A 13,167-nucleotide genomic window follows, 5' to 3' on the forward strand; every position below is an offset into this window, starting at 1 on the left:
ACGGGGATGCCGTGCCAACAGCCCAACACTCCAGCAGAGTTCCGGGCTGACCAATCGCGGCATGGAACCCCCGATCAAACTGCTGGGGGGGGAAAAAAGCTTCAATTTTTTTTTCAATGGCCGACACCTCTCCTTTAACTTTAACTCTGAGGCAGGCCGCCCGGTTCACGTCCCGTGAAGCTATCGCCCGGCATAACTTCAGGGGGCGATACCCAATTTAGGGTCCGGGGCAATAACAGGGCGCTGCGCACAGTGATGGTGTCGCCTGTGGGGCGCTGCAGGTTACCGCCGCCGCTAAACTCCCGCGGAACTTTGCGGGAGTCGTCAGTGGCGCTGCGCCCGAGTTAAATGTCGTTTGCGCCCCATCAGGGCGCTAACAACCCAAATTTCTAGGCCACAGATTATGAAAGAGTTTGATAGGGTAGACATAGATCCGATATTTCCAGTTGTTGGCCAGACCAGAACTAGAGGCCATAAACGGCGTTCCCGCTAAGCTGTGCAGCCTGGAGGTCCTGCACAGGCCACTCACCAGCTTTTTCAATGGAATAACAGCGTATGCGTGGAAAATCAAATGTACCATGCAGTCAGTTAAAAGGCCTGTGCAATAAAAACAAATTACAGGGAACATTGGCCATCAATATAATAAATCCAATGGGGAATTCAAGAGAAACTGCCATACCCAGAGAGTGGTTAGAATGTGGAACTCGCTACCACAGGGAGTGGTTGAGGCAAATAGCACAGATGGAATAGAAGGTTGTGGTTAGATAAAAAGGAGTGGGAGGAGGCTTGTGTGGAGTGTGGACCTGTTGGGACGAATGGCCTGTGCTGTTAATACTTTGTAATAAACATCTAGTGTTGGCAAGTCTCTGGTCCTGAAGCTTGGCACATGGCTCCTGATAATGACATGTTTTCTATTTTTAAACTGAAGGTGATATGGCAGAGACGTTCAGTCAGGTTTTTAAAATAGAAAGCAGTGAGGCAGTCGGGCCCAGAAAAAGCCAAGATTAAGAGGTTAGAAATTCTGGAGAAAGGTTAGAGGTCACCTTGATCAATTATTGTATGGCGGCTCACTGATGTGGGGAAGCGTAACGCCGCCTTTATTTTGTATTGCGCAAAAATAAATTGCCCTGCTTCATTTAAATGAGTCCAGTCATAACTGCTGATTCTGCCCTCCTCTAATTCTGCCCTCTTGAGCATCCCTGATTATAATCGCTCCACCATCGGTGGCCGTGCCTTCAGCTGCCTGGGCCCTAAGCTCTGGGATTCCCTCCCTAAACTTCTCTACCTCTCTTTCCTCTAAGACGCTCCTTAAAACGTACCTCTTTGACCAAGCTTTTGGTCGTCTGTCGTAATTTCTCCTTATGTGGCTCGGTGTCAAATTTATTTGTTTTGTCTCATAGCACTGCTTAAAGGTGCTACATAAATACAATTGTTGTTCTGTTTGGTCACCTTTCTGAGAAATAAAAGTAGCTTATCGATTCATATCTTGCCTCTTCTGACCATACAGGCACAGAAAATCGAATGTACCGTGCAGTCAGTTAAATCCAATAGGGAATAAATCCAAGGGAATTCAAGAGAAGCTTCCATACCCAGAGAGTGGTTAGAATGTGGAAGTCGCTACCACAGGGAGTAGCTGAGGCAAAGAGCACAGATGTGTGCAAGGGGAAGCTGGATAAGCACATGATTGTGAAAGGCATAGGCGGTTATGTTGGTGTGGTTAGATAAAAAGGAATGGGATTAGGCCAAGTGACCGTACCTCGGTCCACCTTTGGAGAGATTGAGGAAATGAGTGTGTAAGATGTGAATATCTGGTTCAGGTCACGGGGGTATTAATTTTACATGCTTGGGTTACACTATCAAATGACTAGATAATATATCATCATCATCATAGGCAGTCCCTCGGAATCGAGGAAGACTTGCTTCCACTCTTAAAATGAGTCCTTAGGTGGCTGAACAGCCCAATACGAGAACCACAGTCCCTGTCACAGGTGGGACAGATAGTCGTTGAGGGAAGGGGTGGGTGGAACAGGTTTGCCGCACGTTCCTTCCGCTGTCTGCGCTTGATTTCTGCATGCTCTCGCCGACGAGACTCGAGGTGCTCAGCGCCCTCCCGGATGCACTTCCTCCACTTAGGGCGGCCTTTGGCCAGGGACTCCCAGGTGTCAGTGGGGATGTTGCACTTTATCAGGGAGGCTTTGAGGGCGTCCTTGTAACGTTTCCGCTGCCCACCTTTGGCTCGTTTGCCGTGGCAGAGTTCCGAGTAGAGCGCTTGCTTAGGGTGTGTCATGTATCTAGCATGCGGACAGTGTGGCCTGCCCAGCGGAGCTGATCAAGTGTGGTCAGTGCTTCAATGCTGGGGATGTTGGCCTGGTCAAGGACGCTAATGTTGGTGCGTCTGTCCTCCCAGGGGATTTGTAGGATCTTGTGGAGACATCGTTGGTGGTATTTCTCCAGCGACTTGAGCCTTTATATCTTTGTACAAAGCATTAACAACAAAGAGTAGGAGTAGGAGTTCGACAAGGTCCCACACAAGAGATTAATGTGCAAAGTTAAAGCACATGGGATTGGGGATAGTGTGCTGACGTGGATTGAGAACTGGTTGTCAGACAGGAAGCAAAGAGTAGGAGTAAATGGGTACTTTTCAGAATGGCAGGCAGTGACTAGTGGGGTACCGCAAGGTTCTGTGCTGGGGCCCCAGCTGTTTACATTGTACATTAATGATTTAGACGAGGGGATTAAATGTAGTATCTCCAAATTTGCGGATGACACTAAGTTGGGTGGCAGTGTGAGCTGCGAGGAGGATGCTATGAGGCTGCAGAGTGACTTGGATAGGTTAGGTGAGTGGGCAAATGAATGGCAGATGAAGTATAATGTGGATAAATGTGAGGTTATCCACTTTGGTGGTAAAAACAGAGAGACAGACTATTATCTGAATGGTGACAGATTAGGAAAAGGGGAGGTGTAACGAGACCTGGATGTCATGGTACATCAGTCATTGAAGGTTGGCATGCAGGTACAGCAGGCGGTTAAGAAAGCAAATGGCATGTTGGCCTTCATAGCGAGGGGATTTGAGTACAGGGGCAGGGAGGTGTTGCTACAGTTGTACAGGGCCTTGGTGAGGCCACACCTGGAGTATTGTGTACAGTTTTGGTCTCCTAACTTGAGGAAGGACATTCTTGCTATTGAGGGAGTGCAGCGAAGATTCACCAGACTGATTCCCGGGATGGTGGGACTGACCTATCAAGAAAGACTGGATCAACTGGGCTTGTATTCACTGGAATTCAGAAGAATGAGAGGAGACCTCATAGAAACGTTTAAAATTCTGACGGGTTTAGACAGGTTAGATGCAGGAAGAATGTTCCCAATGTTGGGGAAGTCCAGAACCAGGGGTCACAGTCTAAGAATAAGGGGTAAGCCATTTAGGACCGAGATGAGGAGAAACTTCTTCACCCAGAGAGTGGTGAACCTGTGGAATTCTCTACCACAGAAAGTAGTTGAGGCCAATTCACTAAATATATTCAAAAGGGAGTTGGATGAAGTCCTTACTACTCGGGGGATCAAGGGGTATGGCGAGAAAGCAGGAAGGGGGTACTGAAGTTTCATGTTCAGCCATGAATTCATTGAATGACGGTGCAAGCTAGAAGGGCTGAATGGCCTGCTCCTGCACCTATTTTCTATGTTTCTATGTAAAACACCAGGGCATATCGACAGGGTAGGGACAGTTACCCAAACAAGCGTTCTGTACACCAATGCAGGTTGCATACAATGAGTTGGAAGCACAAATTCAACTTAAAGGGTATGATGTAGTCGCCATTACAGAGGCCTGGCTACAGGCTGGGCATGACTGGGAGCTCAGTATCCTAGGCCATAGGATCTTTAGAAAGGGCAGGGAGATTGGGAAGGAGGAGGAGTAGCCGTATTGATAAAAGCTACTACTACAGGAGCAGAAAGAAAGGCTTTCGGTAAAGGTCATCACCTAAATGGGGTGTGAGCTGGTAAGTAAACATAAGTGGTCCAGCAGAAAATAAACGTAGTCGCAAGATGCTATCAGCGACAACTTTCAAATTGAGGTTAATTCAGGTGGTGGTTGGTTTTTTGATTTTTGACTGATATAAGCAACTGCCCGTTTTACCGAAAGCCTTTCTTTCTGCTCCTGTAGTAATAGCTTTTATCAATACAGCTACTCCTCCTCCTTCCCAATCTCCCTGCCCTTTCTAAAGATCCTATGGCCTAGGATACTGAGCTCCCAGTCATGCCTAGCCTGTAGCCAGGCCTCTGTAATGGCGACTACATCATACCCTTTAAATTGAATTTGTGCTTCCAACTCATTGTATGCAACCTGCATTGGTGTACAGAACGTTTGTTTGGGTAACTGTCCCTACCCTGTCGATATGCCCGGATGGTGTTTTACTCCTACTCTTTGTTGTTGATGCTCTGTACAAAGATATAAAGGCTCAAGTCGCTGGAGAAATACCACCAACGATGTCTCCGCAAGATCCTACAAATCCCCTGGGAGGGCAGATGCACCAACATTAGCGTCCTTGACCAGGCCAACATCCCCAACATTGAAGCACTGACAACACTTGATTAGCTCCGCTGGACAGGCCACACTGTCCGCATGCCAGATACGAGACTCCCTAAGCAAGCGCTCTACTCGGAACTCGGAACTCCGTCATGGACGTTTGAAGGGGTGGGTACTGAACAAGGACAGGCTTTTGGCCATCCTCATTAAATTGATGATATGATTCAGTAATCTGATGTGAGGATGGGCTTCAGTTGGCACAATTTTAACTTGATGCACCCCTCGGCAAACTGACCGGATTGGGTGCAACGTTGGTTTCACACCGTGCCTGATGGAACACTCCATCGAAGCCAGTGGTCTGTAATATCGGATATTCCACCCGATCCAATCCTTCAGTTTTCCCGCCCGCCGAGTTGGGATAAAATTACCCTCAAAATGGTTCAATTCAAAGCAATGAGTACTGGTTATCTCCCCCCCCCCCCCTGCCCCCCATGTGTAAATCCCAAATTTATTGAATTCTATTTTCTCTTTTTTATTTGACGATAGGTGAATTAACAAAACCTCTAAATCTGGATCCAACTAAACGACCACGAAGACAGGATTGGAGTGGAGAACTCTGTGAGAATGGGTCGTTCTATTTTGCCACCAGGGCATTACTTCAGCAAGGATGCCTTCAGGTAACTGGCTGACCTGAATTTGACAGGGATCCAGTCACTGTATCAAATGAAACCTCACCGGATGTGGGAGATTTTCCTCTATCCCAGCCCGTGGGAATTGGGATTTTCCAGGCACCGGGCAGAGGATAAAGAGACGGAGACCTGTTAAAGAAAGAAAGACTTGCATTTATATAGCAGCTTTCACGACCACTGGACGTCTCCAAGCGCTTTACAGCCAATGAAGTACTTTTGGAGTGTAGTCACTGTTGTAATGTGGGAAACGCGGCAGCCAATTTGCTCCCACAAACAGAAATGTGATAATGCCCAGATAATCTGTTTTTTTTTGTTTTGTTGATTGAGGGATAAATATTGGCCAGGGCACCGAGGATAGCTCCCCTGCTCGTCTTCGAAATAGTGCCATGGGATCGTTTAAATTCACCTGAGCGAGTAAACAGGACCTCGGTTTAACATCTCATCCAAAAGACGGCATCTCCGACACTGCATTGCTCCCCCAGCACTGCACTGGAGTGTCAGCCTAGATTGATGTGCTCAAGTCTCTGGGAATTGAACGCACGACCTTTAGTCAAGTCTCCATCCCTGTTGCATTGCCCGAGGATTCCTGGGATCCCTCTTTGACACAGCTGGACCTGCCTCTGTAGTAGGCATAGGCCCAGGGTTCTCGCAAGCAGCGGTAAGGGAAGGGGTATTCCTGGAATCTTGCTTAATTTTTCTTGATTGCTCAAAACCGGCATGTAGGTGAACCCTGGCGCTATGGCCTGTGCTGGAGCCCTGGACTGAAGAGTCGTTCAGTCAAAGGCTATTAATTATTCAAAAGCAAAATACCGCGGATGCTGGAATCTGAACTAAAAACAGAAAATGGTGGAAATCTCAGCAGGTCAGGCAGCGTCTGTGGAGAGAAAAACAGAGTTAACGTTTCAGGTTGATGATCCTTCGTCAGAACTGGCAAATGTTCGAAAAGAGCGCATTCTTAAGAAGTACTGAAAGGGGGAGGGGAACAAAGAACAAAAGGGAATGTCTGTGATAGGGTGGAAGACAGGAGAGATTAGAGAGACAAGGGATGATGGGCCGAATTGAAATGGTAATGACAGGAGTTAGAAAAAGATTAGACTAGATAGGGTCTGAATGGCAGAATAATGACCAGCTGCCATTGAAGACCCAGAGGAAAAAAAACATCCGGGAGGGGGGAAGAAAGGGAGCCAAAGATGGGCAGAGGTGGTTATGCTCTGAAATTGGTGAACTCGGTATTAAGAACATAAGAAATAGGACGGCCCCTCGAGCCTGCTCCGCCATTTAATACGATCATGGCTGATCTGATCATGGACTCAGCTCCACTTCCCTGCCTGCTCCCCTTAACCCCTTATCCCCTTATTGTTTAAGAAACTGTCTATTTCTGTCTTAAATTTATTCAATGTCCCAGCTTCCACAGCTCTCTGAGGCAGCGAATTTCACAGATTTACAACCCTCAGAGAAGAAATTTCTCCTCATCTCAGTTTTAAATGGGTGGCCCCTTATTCTAAGATCATGCCCCCTAGTTCTAGTCTCCCCCATCAGTGGAAACATTCTCTCTGCATTCACCTTGTGGAGCCCCCTCATAATCTTATACGTTTCGATAAGATCACCTCTCATTCTTCTGAATTCCAATAAGTAGAGGCCCAACCTACTCAATCTTTCCTCATAAGTCAACCCCCTCATCTCCGGAATCAACCTAGTGAACCTTCTCTGAACTGCCTCCAAAGCAAGTATATCCTTTTGTAAATATGGAAACCAAAATTGCATGCAGTATTCCAGGTGTGGCCTCACCAATACCTTGTATAGCTGTAGCAAAACTTCCCTGCTTTTATACTCCATCCCCTTTGCAATAAAGGCCAAGATTCTATTGGCCTTCCTGATCACTTGCTGTACCTGCATACTAACCTTTTGCGTTTCATGCACAAGTACCCCCAGGTCCCGCTGTACTGCGGCACTTTGCAATCTTTCTCCACTTAAATAATAACTTGCTCTTTGATTTTTTTTCTGCCAAAGTGCATGACCTCACACTTTCCAACATTATACTCCATCTGCCAAATTTTTGCTCACTCACTTAGCCTGTCTATGTCCTTTTGCAGATTTTTTGTGTCCTCTTTACACATTGCTTTGAGTCCAGAAGGCTGTAAAGTGCCTAAACGAAAGATGAGGTGCTGTTCCTCGAGCTTGCATTGAGCTTCAGATTACTTACCCAAGCAGGTGCAAGACTTTTCCAGAGCAACCCCTGCCCCCTGCCCCCACAGGATTTGAGGCACTTGTGTGGGGGGACGGGGCTGCTGATCTCCAGTGTAGCTCAGGTGTGATTATCCAAGTCAAGGCCTAGATGCTTTTTTGAGCAAATCGATTCAATTCTGGAGATGAAAAGCACCGTGAGTTCCTTGCAACTGGCATCAAGACATGAGGAGGAAAGAGGTGGTTAGTAGTGACACAGGCCTCTGGGGTGATAAGAACCTATGAAATAGGATCAGGAGTTGTCCATTTAGCCCCTCGAGCCTGCTCCGCCATTCAGTAAGATCATGGCTGATCTGATCTTGGCCTCAACTCCACTTCCCTGCCCGTTCCCCATAACCCTTGACTCCCCTATCGTTCTAAAATCTGTCTATCTCCACCTTAAATATATTTAATGACCCAACCTCCACAGCTCTCTGAGGCAGAGAATTGATTTTGGAATATTGAGCACTGAAGCGAAATGCATTAGTGAAAAGCTCTTTTTCTACAAAGAAGCACCTTGGGAAGTGTTTCTGTGTTAAATATGCTATATAAAGGCAAGTTGTTTGTAATGACCAAAGGGGATCAGATCCTCGATGTAGATGAGAAGCTAAATGCTTTGAGCCTTCTGGACTCGACAACGAGTTCAAAAATTTCAGAGCAATGTTTTTCTAACTCCTGGCATTACCATTTGAATTTGGGCCTTCATCCCTTTTGTCTCTCTAACCTCTCCTGTCTTCCAATCTATCACGGACCTTCCCTTTTGTTCTTTCTTCCCCTCCCCCTCTCAGTGCTTGTTAAGAATCTGTTCTTTCTGAACACTCCAGTTCTGATGAAGGGTTGTCGCACCGAAACGTTAACTCTGCTTCCTCTCCACAGATGCTGCCTGACCCGCTGAGATTTTCAGCATTTTCTGTTTTTATTCCAGATTCCAGCATCCACAGTATTTTGCTTTTGTGTTGTAGCTAGATGCTTTTGGTGTTGCATGATAAAGCTGCATCAAACTGATGGAACGCCATGTCGTGGATGTTGGGATAAGTACATATGTGTTATCTGGAATTTCACCTGTTTCAACACCTCAGTGACTAAAACCACCTGCTGACAAAACCCCTATTCATCCCTCAAATTCAAATTTACCATCTAGTTAACCTTTAGATCAGATAAAGCATTCCAAGCAGCTTTTAAGAAGTACAAACACAATGGATGTATATTTTTTGAGCACGGCTTCTCTCTGTTGACCCTAACTAAACAAAACAGTAAAACCTTGAAACAGACTCTCTTTTGGATCTCTCAGGGTGGTGGTTGGGGGGTGGGGGGGGTGCAAAACATGATTCCAAAACCAATCAACAACTGGTAAATTTATACCCGACGTGAATATACACCGACCGAGATCATTTTCAACTCTCTGATCTTTGTAGAATTGGTGTATAAAAAAAACGTCGCTGAAAGCAGATTGAGAAAGCAAGAACTTGCATTTATATCGCTCCTTTCAAGACCTCAGGATGTCCCAAAGTGCTTTACAGCCAATGAAGTGACTTTTGAAGTGTAGTCACTTGTAGTGTAGGAAACGCGGCAGCCAATTTTCCCCACAACAAGCTTCCACAAACAGCAATGAGATAATGACCAGTTAATCTGGTTTTACTGATTTTGATTGAGGGATAAATATTGACCAGGACATCAGGAAGAACTCCCCTGTTCCTCTTCAAAATAGTGCCATGGGATCTTTTATGTCCACCTGAGCGGGCAGATAGGACCTCGGTTTAATATTTCCCCTAAAAGATTAACTGGTCATTAATCCCATTGTGGGACCTCAATATACACAAATTGACTGCTGTGTTTGCATATATATCAGTTGCTGCATTTCAAATGTAGATCATTGGTTGTATACACACATCGCTATATAAATGAAAGTTCGTTCTTTTCTCTTTCTAAAGAAACAACTTGCAATTACGTGGACACCGGTAAAGTTTTTTTTTTACAAAGAAAGACTTGAGGCACTTCACAAATGGAAATAGATGGGGACATATACGTTGGGCCATGGAGGGAGAGGATAAGCAGAGGAACCCAAAGTTTGGTTGAAAAGATGAGTTTTGAGAAGGTTGTTCAAGGCAAGAAAAGTGGAGAGATAAATGGCTTTAGGGAGGGAGTTGTGGAGAATGGGGCCAAGGCAACTGAAGGCTTTGCCCTCTCCAAATCGTGGGACATAGGGAGGGAGGGGAATGCATGGAGCACCATGGGATAGATACAAGACTGGAGAAGATTGCAGAAATAGGATGTGGCAATACATTTGCTTCTTTCCACTAACCATGGAATATGCTCCTTATTGTTTGCTGTGAGGAAGTCAGGGGCCATGTCTTATGAAAATTAATAACTATTTTAGAAAGAGGCTTTGGCACATAATTTATAATTGAGAGTTTTTAATGTTCCCATTATTGTGAACATTTATCCACATGACCTGTTTTCTTGCCTAGGGTGGTAAGGTAGCCTACTATGAGATGGCACCAGAATATAGTGTGGACATTGATGTCGACATCGACTGGCCCATTGCAGAACAGAGAATAATCAGGTAAAATGTTCTTTCCTCAATAAACAGCTGAAATTTATCACATTCAACTAACTGCAATACATGTATTTTTGAGTGACTGTAACTGCATTGTAATGTGATGATCTGATACCAGATTTCTGTAATAAAAACAGAAAATGCTGGAAATGCTCAGGTCAGGCAGAACCTGTGGAGAGAGAAAGGGCTAGAAATTCACTTTTTGGCAAACGGTATTTTTTCGGCAAAAATACCGCTTTCACTCCACTACCGCTACAAGGCATAAAATTCAAGCTTCACTTCGCCCAGCAGTAAAAATTGGCATGGCACAAGGATTTGTGGCGCGAGCTGCGAATTTTCTGCAATTTTTCTCCGAGACTGATAACGCTGCGAGAGAGGCCTTGGGAGGGGGGGGAAAACATCCCCCAAAAATTGCAAAAAATAAAAATAAAATCACAAAACATTCACAAGACACTTAACTTGCAAATCGCTGCAAAAAAACTAAAAAATAAAAACTTTAACTTACCTTTTTCTGCAGGTCTTCATACTTCCCGCTGATCAAAGGGCTGCAACACAGCTTTTTACCTGGCGTTATTTTTCATCCTATATACGGGTGCACGCTGAGCCAAATTTTTGGTGAAAGCGATATTCCAAGTCTTGCACGGCGGTGGTCCACTCCCCAGCGGTACCTAAAAACTGCCGCCGCAAGGCGACTCTGAATTTCCCGCCACCCAGTTTTTCGCGAAAAATGTCAATGTCACCAAAAATACGGGCGCAAGGTCGGCAAATTTTTAGCTCTTTTAACGAGTCCAACATTTCTGATGCGTTGATATGGCATTAATTTTCCAAGAATTCTTTCTCTTTTGTTCAGCTTCCACATATCAATCAGAATTCTTCCGTCCAGCGGAGCGGAGGGTTTGGGAAGGAGGGAGGGAGGGGAGAAAGAGGGGGGGGATATCGCCTGGTAAGAATTTTGCCCCAGGAAAATCTCAGAAATGGTCCAGTAATGTCTCCTGCAGCATTACCATTTAAGGCCTCATTCTCAGGTATACCCTTACTATCCCGCAACCAACATTACTAAATCGGATTTTTGAATTTCTGTTTGTGGGACCTTACTATGCACATTTTGGTTGACCTATTTCCTTATATTACACTTCAAAATACTTAATTGGCTGTAAATGGCATGTCTTGAGGTTGTGAAAGATGCTATATAAATGAAGGTTCTTTCTTTTCCTCTCCACCATTTATCAACATCAAGTTTGTTTCTGTTCTCTCACGACAGAGAAACTATTTGGCCATTTTGCTACATCTGTTTCAGAATTTTGTGCTCAATTTCTAAATTGCTGTGCACATTACTTAATTTACAGTATGTTTGAGTATTGGGTAACATGATGATGTAACTAGCAGGGTAGATAAAGGGGAACCAGTAGATGTAGTATATTTGAATTTCCAAAAGCTGCCACATAAAAAGTTGTTACGATAAGGTGCCACATTAAGAGTTGTTCTGCAAGTTAAGGGCTAAATGGGGTTGGGGGTAATATATTAGCATGGATAGAGGATTTGTTAACAGGCAGAAAACAGAGTAGGGATAAATGGGTAATTTTCAGGTTGGCAGGCTTTAACTAGTAGGATGCCGCAAGGATCAATGCTTGGGCCTTGGCTATTTACAATCTATATTAATGACTTGGATGAAGGGACCGAGTGTAATGTATTCAAGTTTGCTGACAATACAAAGCTAGGTGGAAAAGTAAGCTGTGAGGAGAACACCGAGCTTACAAAGGTTAAGTGAGTGGACAATAAGGTGGCAGATGGAGTATAATGTGGGGAAAGGTGAGGTTATTCACTATGTTAGGAAGAATAGAAAAATAGAATATTTTTATAAATGGGGAGAAACTAAGTCTTGCTACAATTGTACAGGGTTCTGGTGAGACCCACATCTGGAGTACTGTGCACAGTTTTTGGTCTCTTTATCTGAGGAAGGATGTACTTGCCTTCGAGGCGATGCAACAAAAGTTAAAATAGATTGTTTCCTGGGCTGAGAGGATTGTCCTATGAGGAGAGTTTTGAATAGATTGAGCCTATACTCTCGAGTTTAGAAGAATGAGAGGTGAACTAATTGAAACATAGAAGATACTGAGGGGGATTGGCAAGGTAGATGCAGAGAGGTTGTTTCTAATGGCCGTGCAGGTCCGGCTTTTCCCATGTTAAATATTGTGCACGCATGAAACTGAATGGACCGCACAGCCCCTTAAAGGGGCCGTGCACCCAAAGAAAAATTGGGGAGAATGTTGACTACAACCCCCTTGAAATAAAGGCTAATATACCATTTGCCTTCCTAATTGCTTGCTGTACTTGCATGTTAACTTTCTGTGATTAACTTTCTGTGATTTGTGTACAGGGACACACAAACCTCTCTGCATACCAACATTTGCTACTCTCTCAACTTTAAAAATATATATATTCTTCCTACCAAAGTGGATAATTTCACATTTCCCCACATTATATCTTATCTGCCACCTTGCCCACTCACTTAACCTGTCAATCTCTCTTTGCATCCGCCTTGCATCTTACTTTCCCGCCTAGCTTTGTTAGAAAACTTGGATACATTACACTCAGTTCCCTCGTCTAAGTCATGATATAGATTACAAATAGCTGAGGTCCAAGCACTGATTCTTGCGACAGCATACTATTTACAACCTGCCAACCCGAAAATGACCCATTTATTCCTACTCTGTTTTCTGTCTGTTAACCAATCCTCAATCTAAGCTAATATATTATCCACAATTCCATGACCTCTAATGTTATATAACAAACCTCTTGTGTGGCACCTTATTGAATGCCTTTTGAAAATCCAAATGTACTACATTCACTGGTTCCCCCTTATCGACCCTGCTAGTTACACCTTCATAAAACTCTTTAATAGATTTGTCCTTCAAACTACGTTTGCCAATTGGAATTCAGGAGAATGAGAGGTGATTTTATCGAAACGTATAAGATTATGTGGGGGCTTGACAAGGTGGATGCAAAGAGGATGTTTCCACTGATGGGGGAGACTAGAACTAGAGGGCATGATCTTAGAATAAGGGGCCGCCCATTTAAAACTGAGACGAGAAGAAATTTCTTCTCTGAGGGTTGTAAATCTGTGGAATTCGCTGCCTCAGAGAGCTGTGGAAGCTGGGACATTGAATAAATTTAAG

At 44.6% G+C, this 13,167-nt stretch overlaps 1 protein-coding gene across 2 annotated transcripts in view; it reads left to right on the forward strand.

Annotated features, from left to right (window-relative positions):
- cmasa (cytidine monophosphate N-acetylneuraminic acid synthetase a) overlaps positions 1-13,167 on the forward strand; it is a 49,427-nt gene that overhangs the window by 19,546 nt on the left and 16,714 nt on the right. For both annotated transcript variants that reach the window (XM_070897601.1, XM_070897600.1), the window contains 2 exons: positions 5,069-5,199; positions 9,903-9,997. In XM_070897601.1, the coding sequence (XP_070753702.1) occupies positions 5,069-5,199; positions 9,903-9,997 (226 nt within the window). The remainder of the gene's footprint in view (positions 1-5,068; positions 5,200-9,902; positions 9,998-13,167) is intronic.

Source organism: Pristiophorus japonicus, chromosome 13 (assembly GCF_044704955.1).
Source record: "Pristiophorus japonicus isolate sPriJap1 chromosome 13, sPriJap1.hap1, whole genome shotgun sequence".
Taxonomy (NCBI): domain Eukaryota; kingdom Metazoa; phylum Chordata; class Chondrichthyes; family Pristiophoridae; genus Pristiophorus; species Pristiophorus japonicus.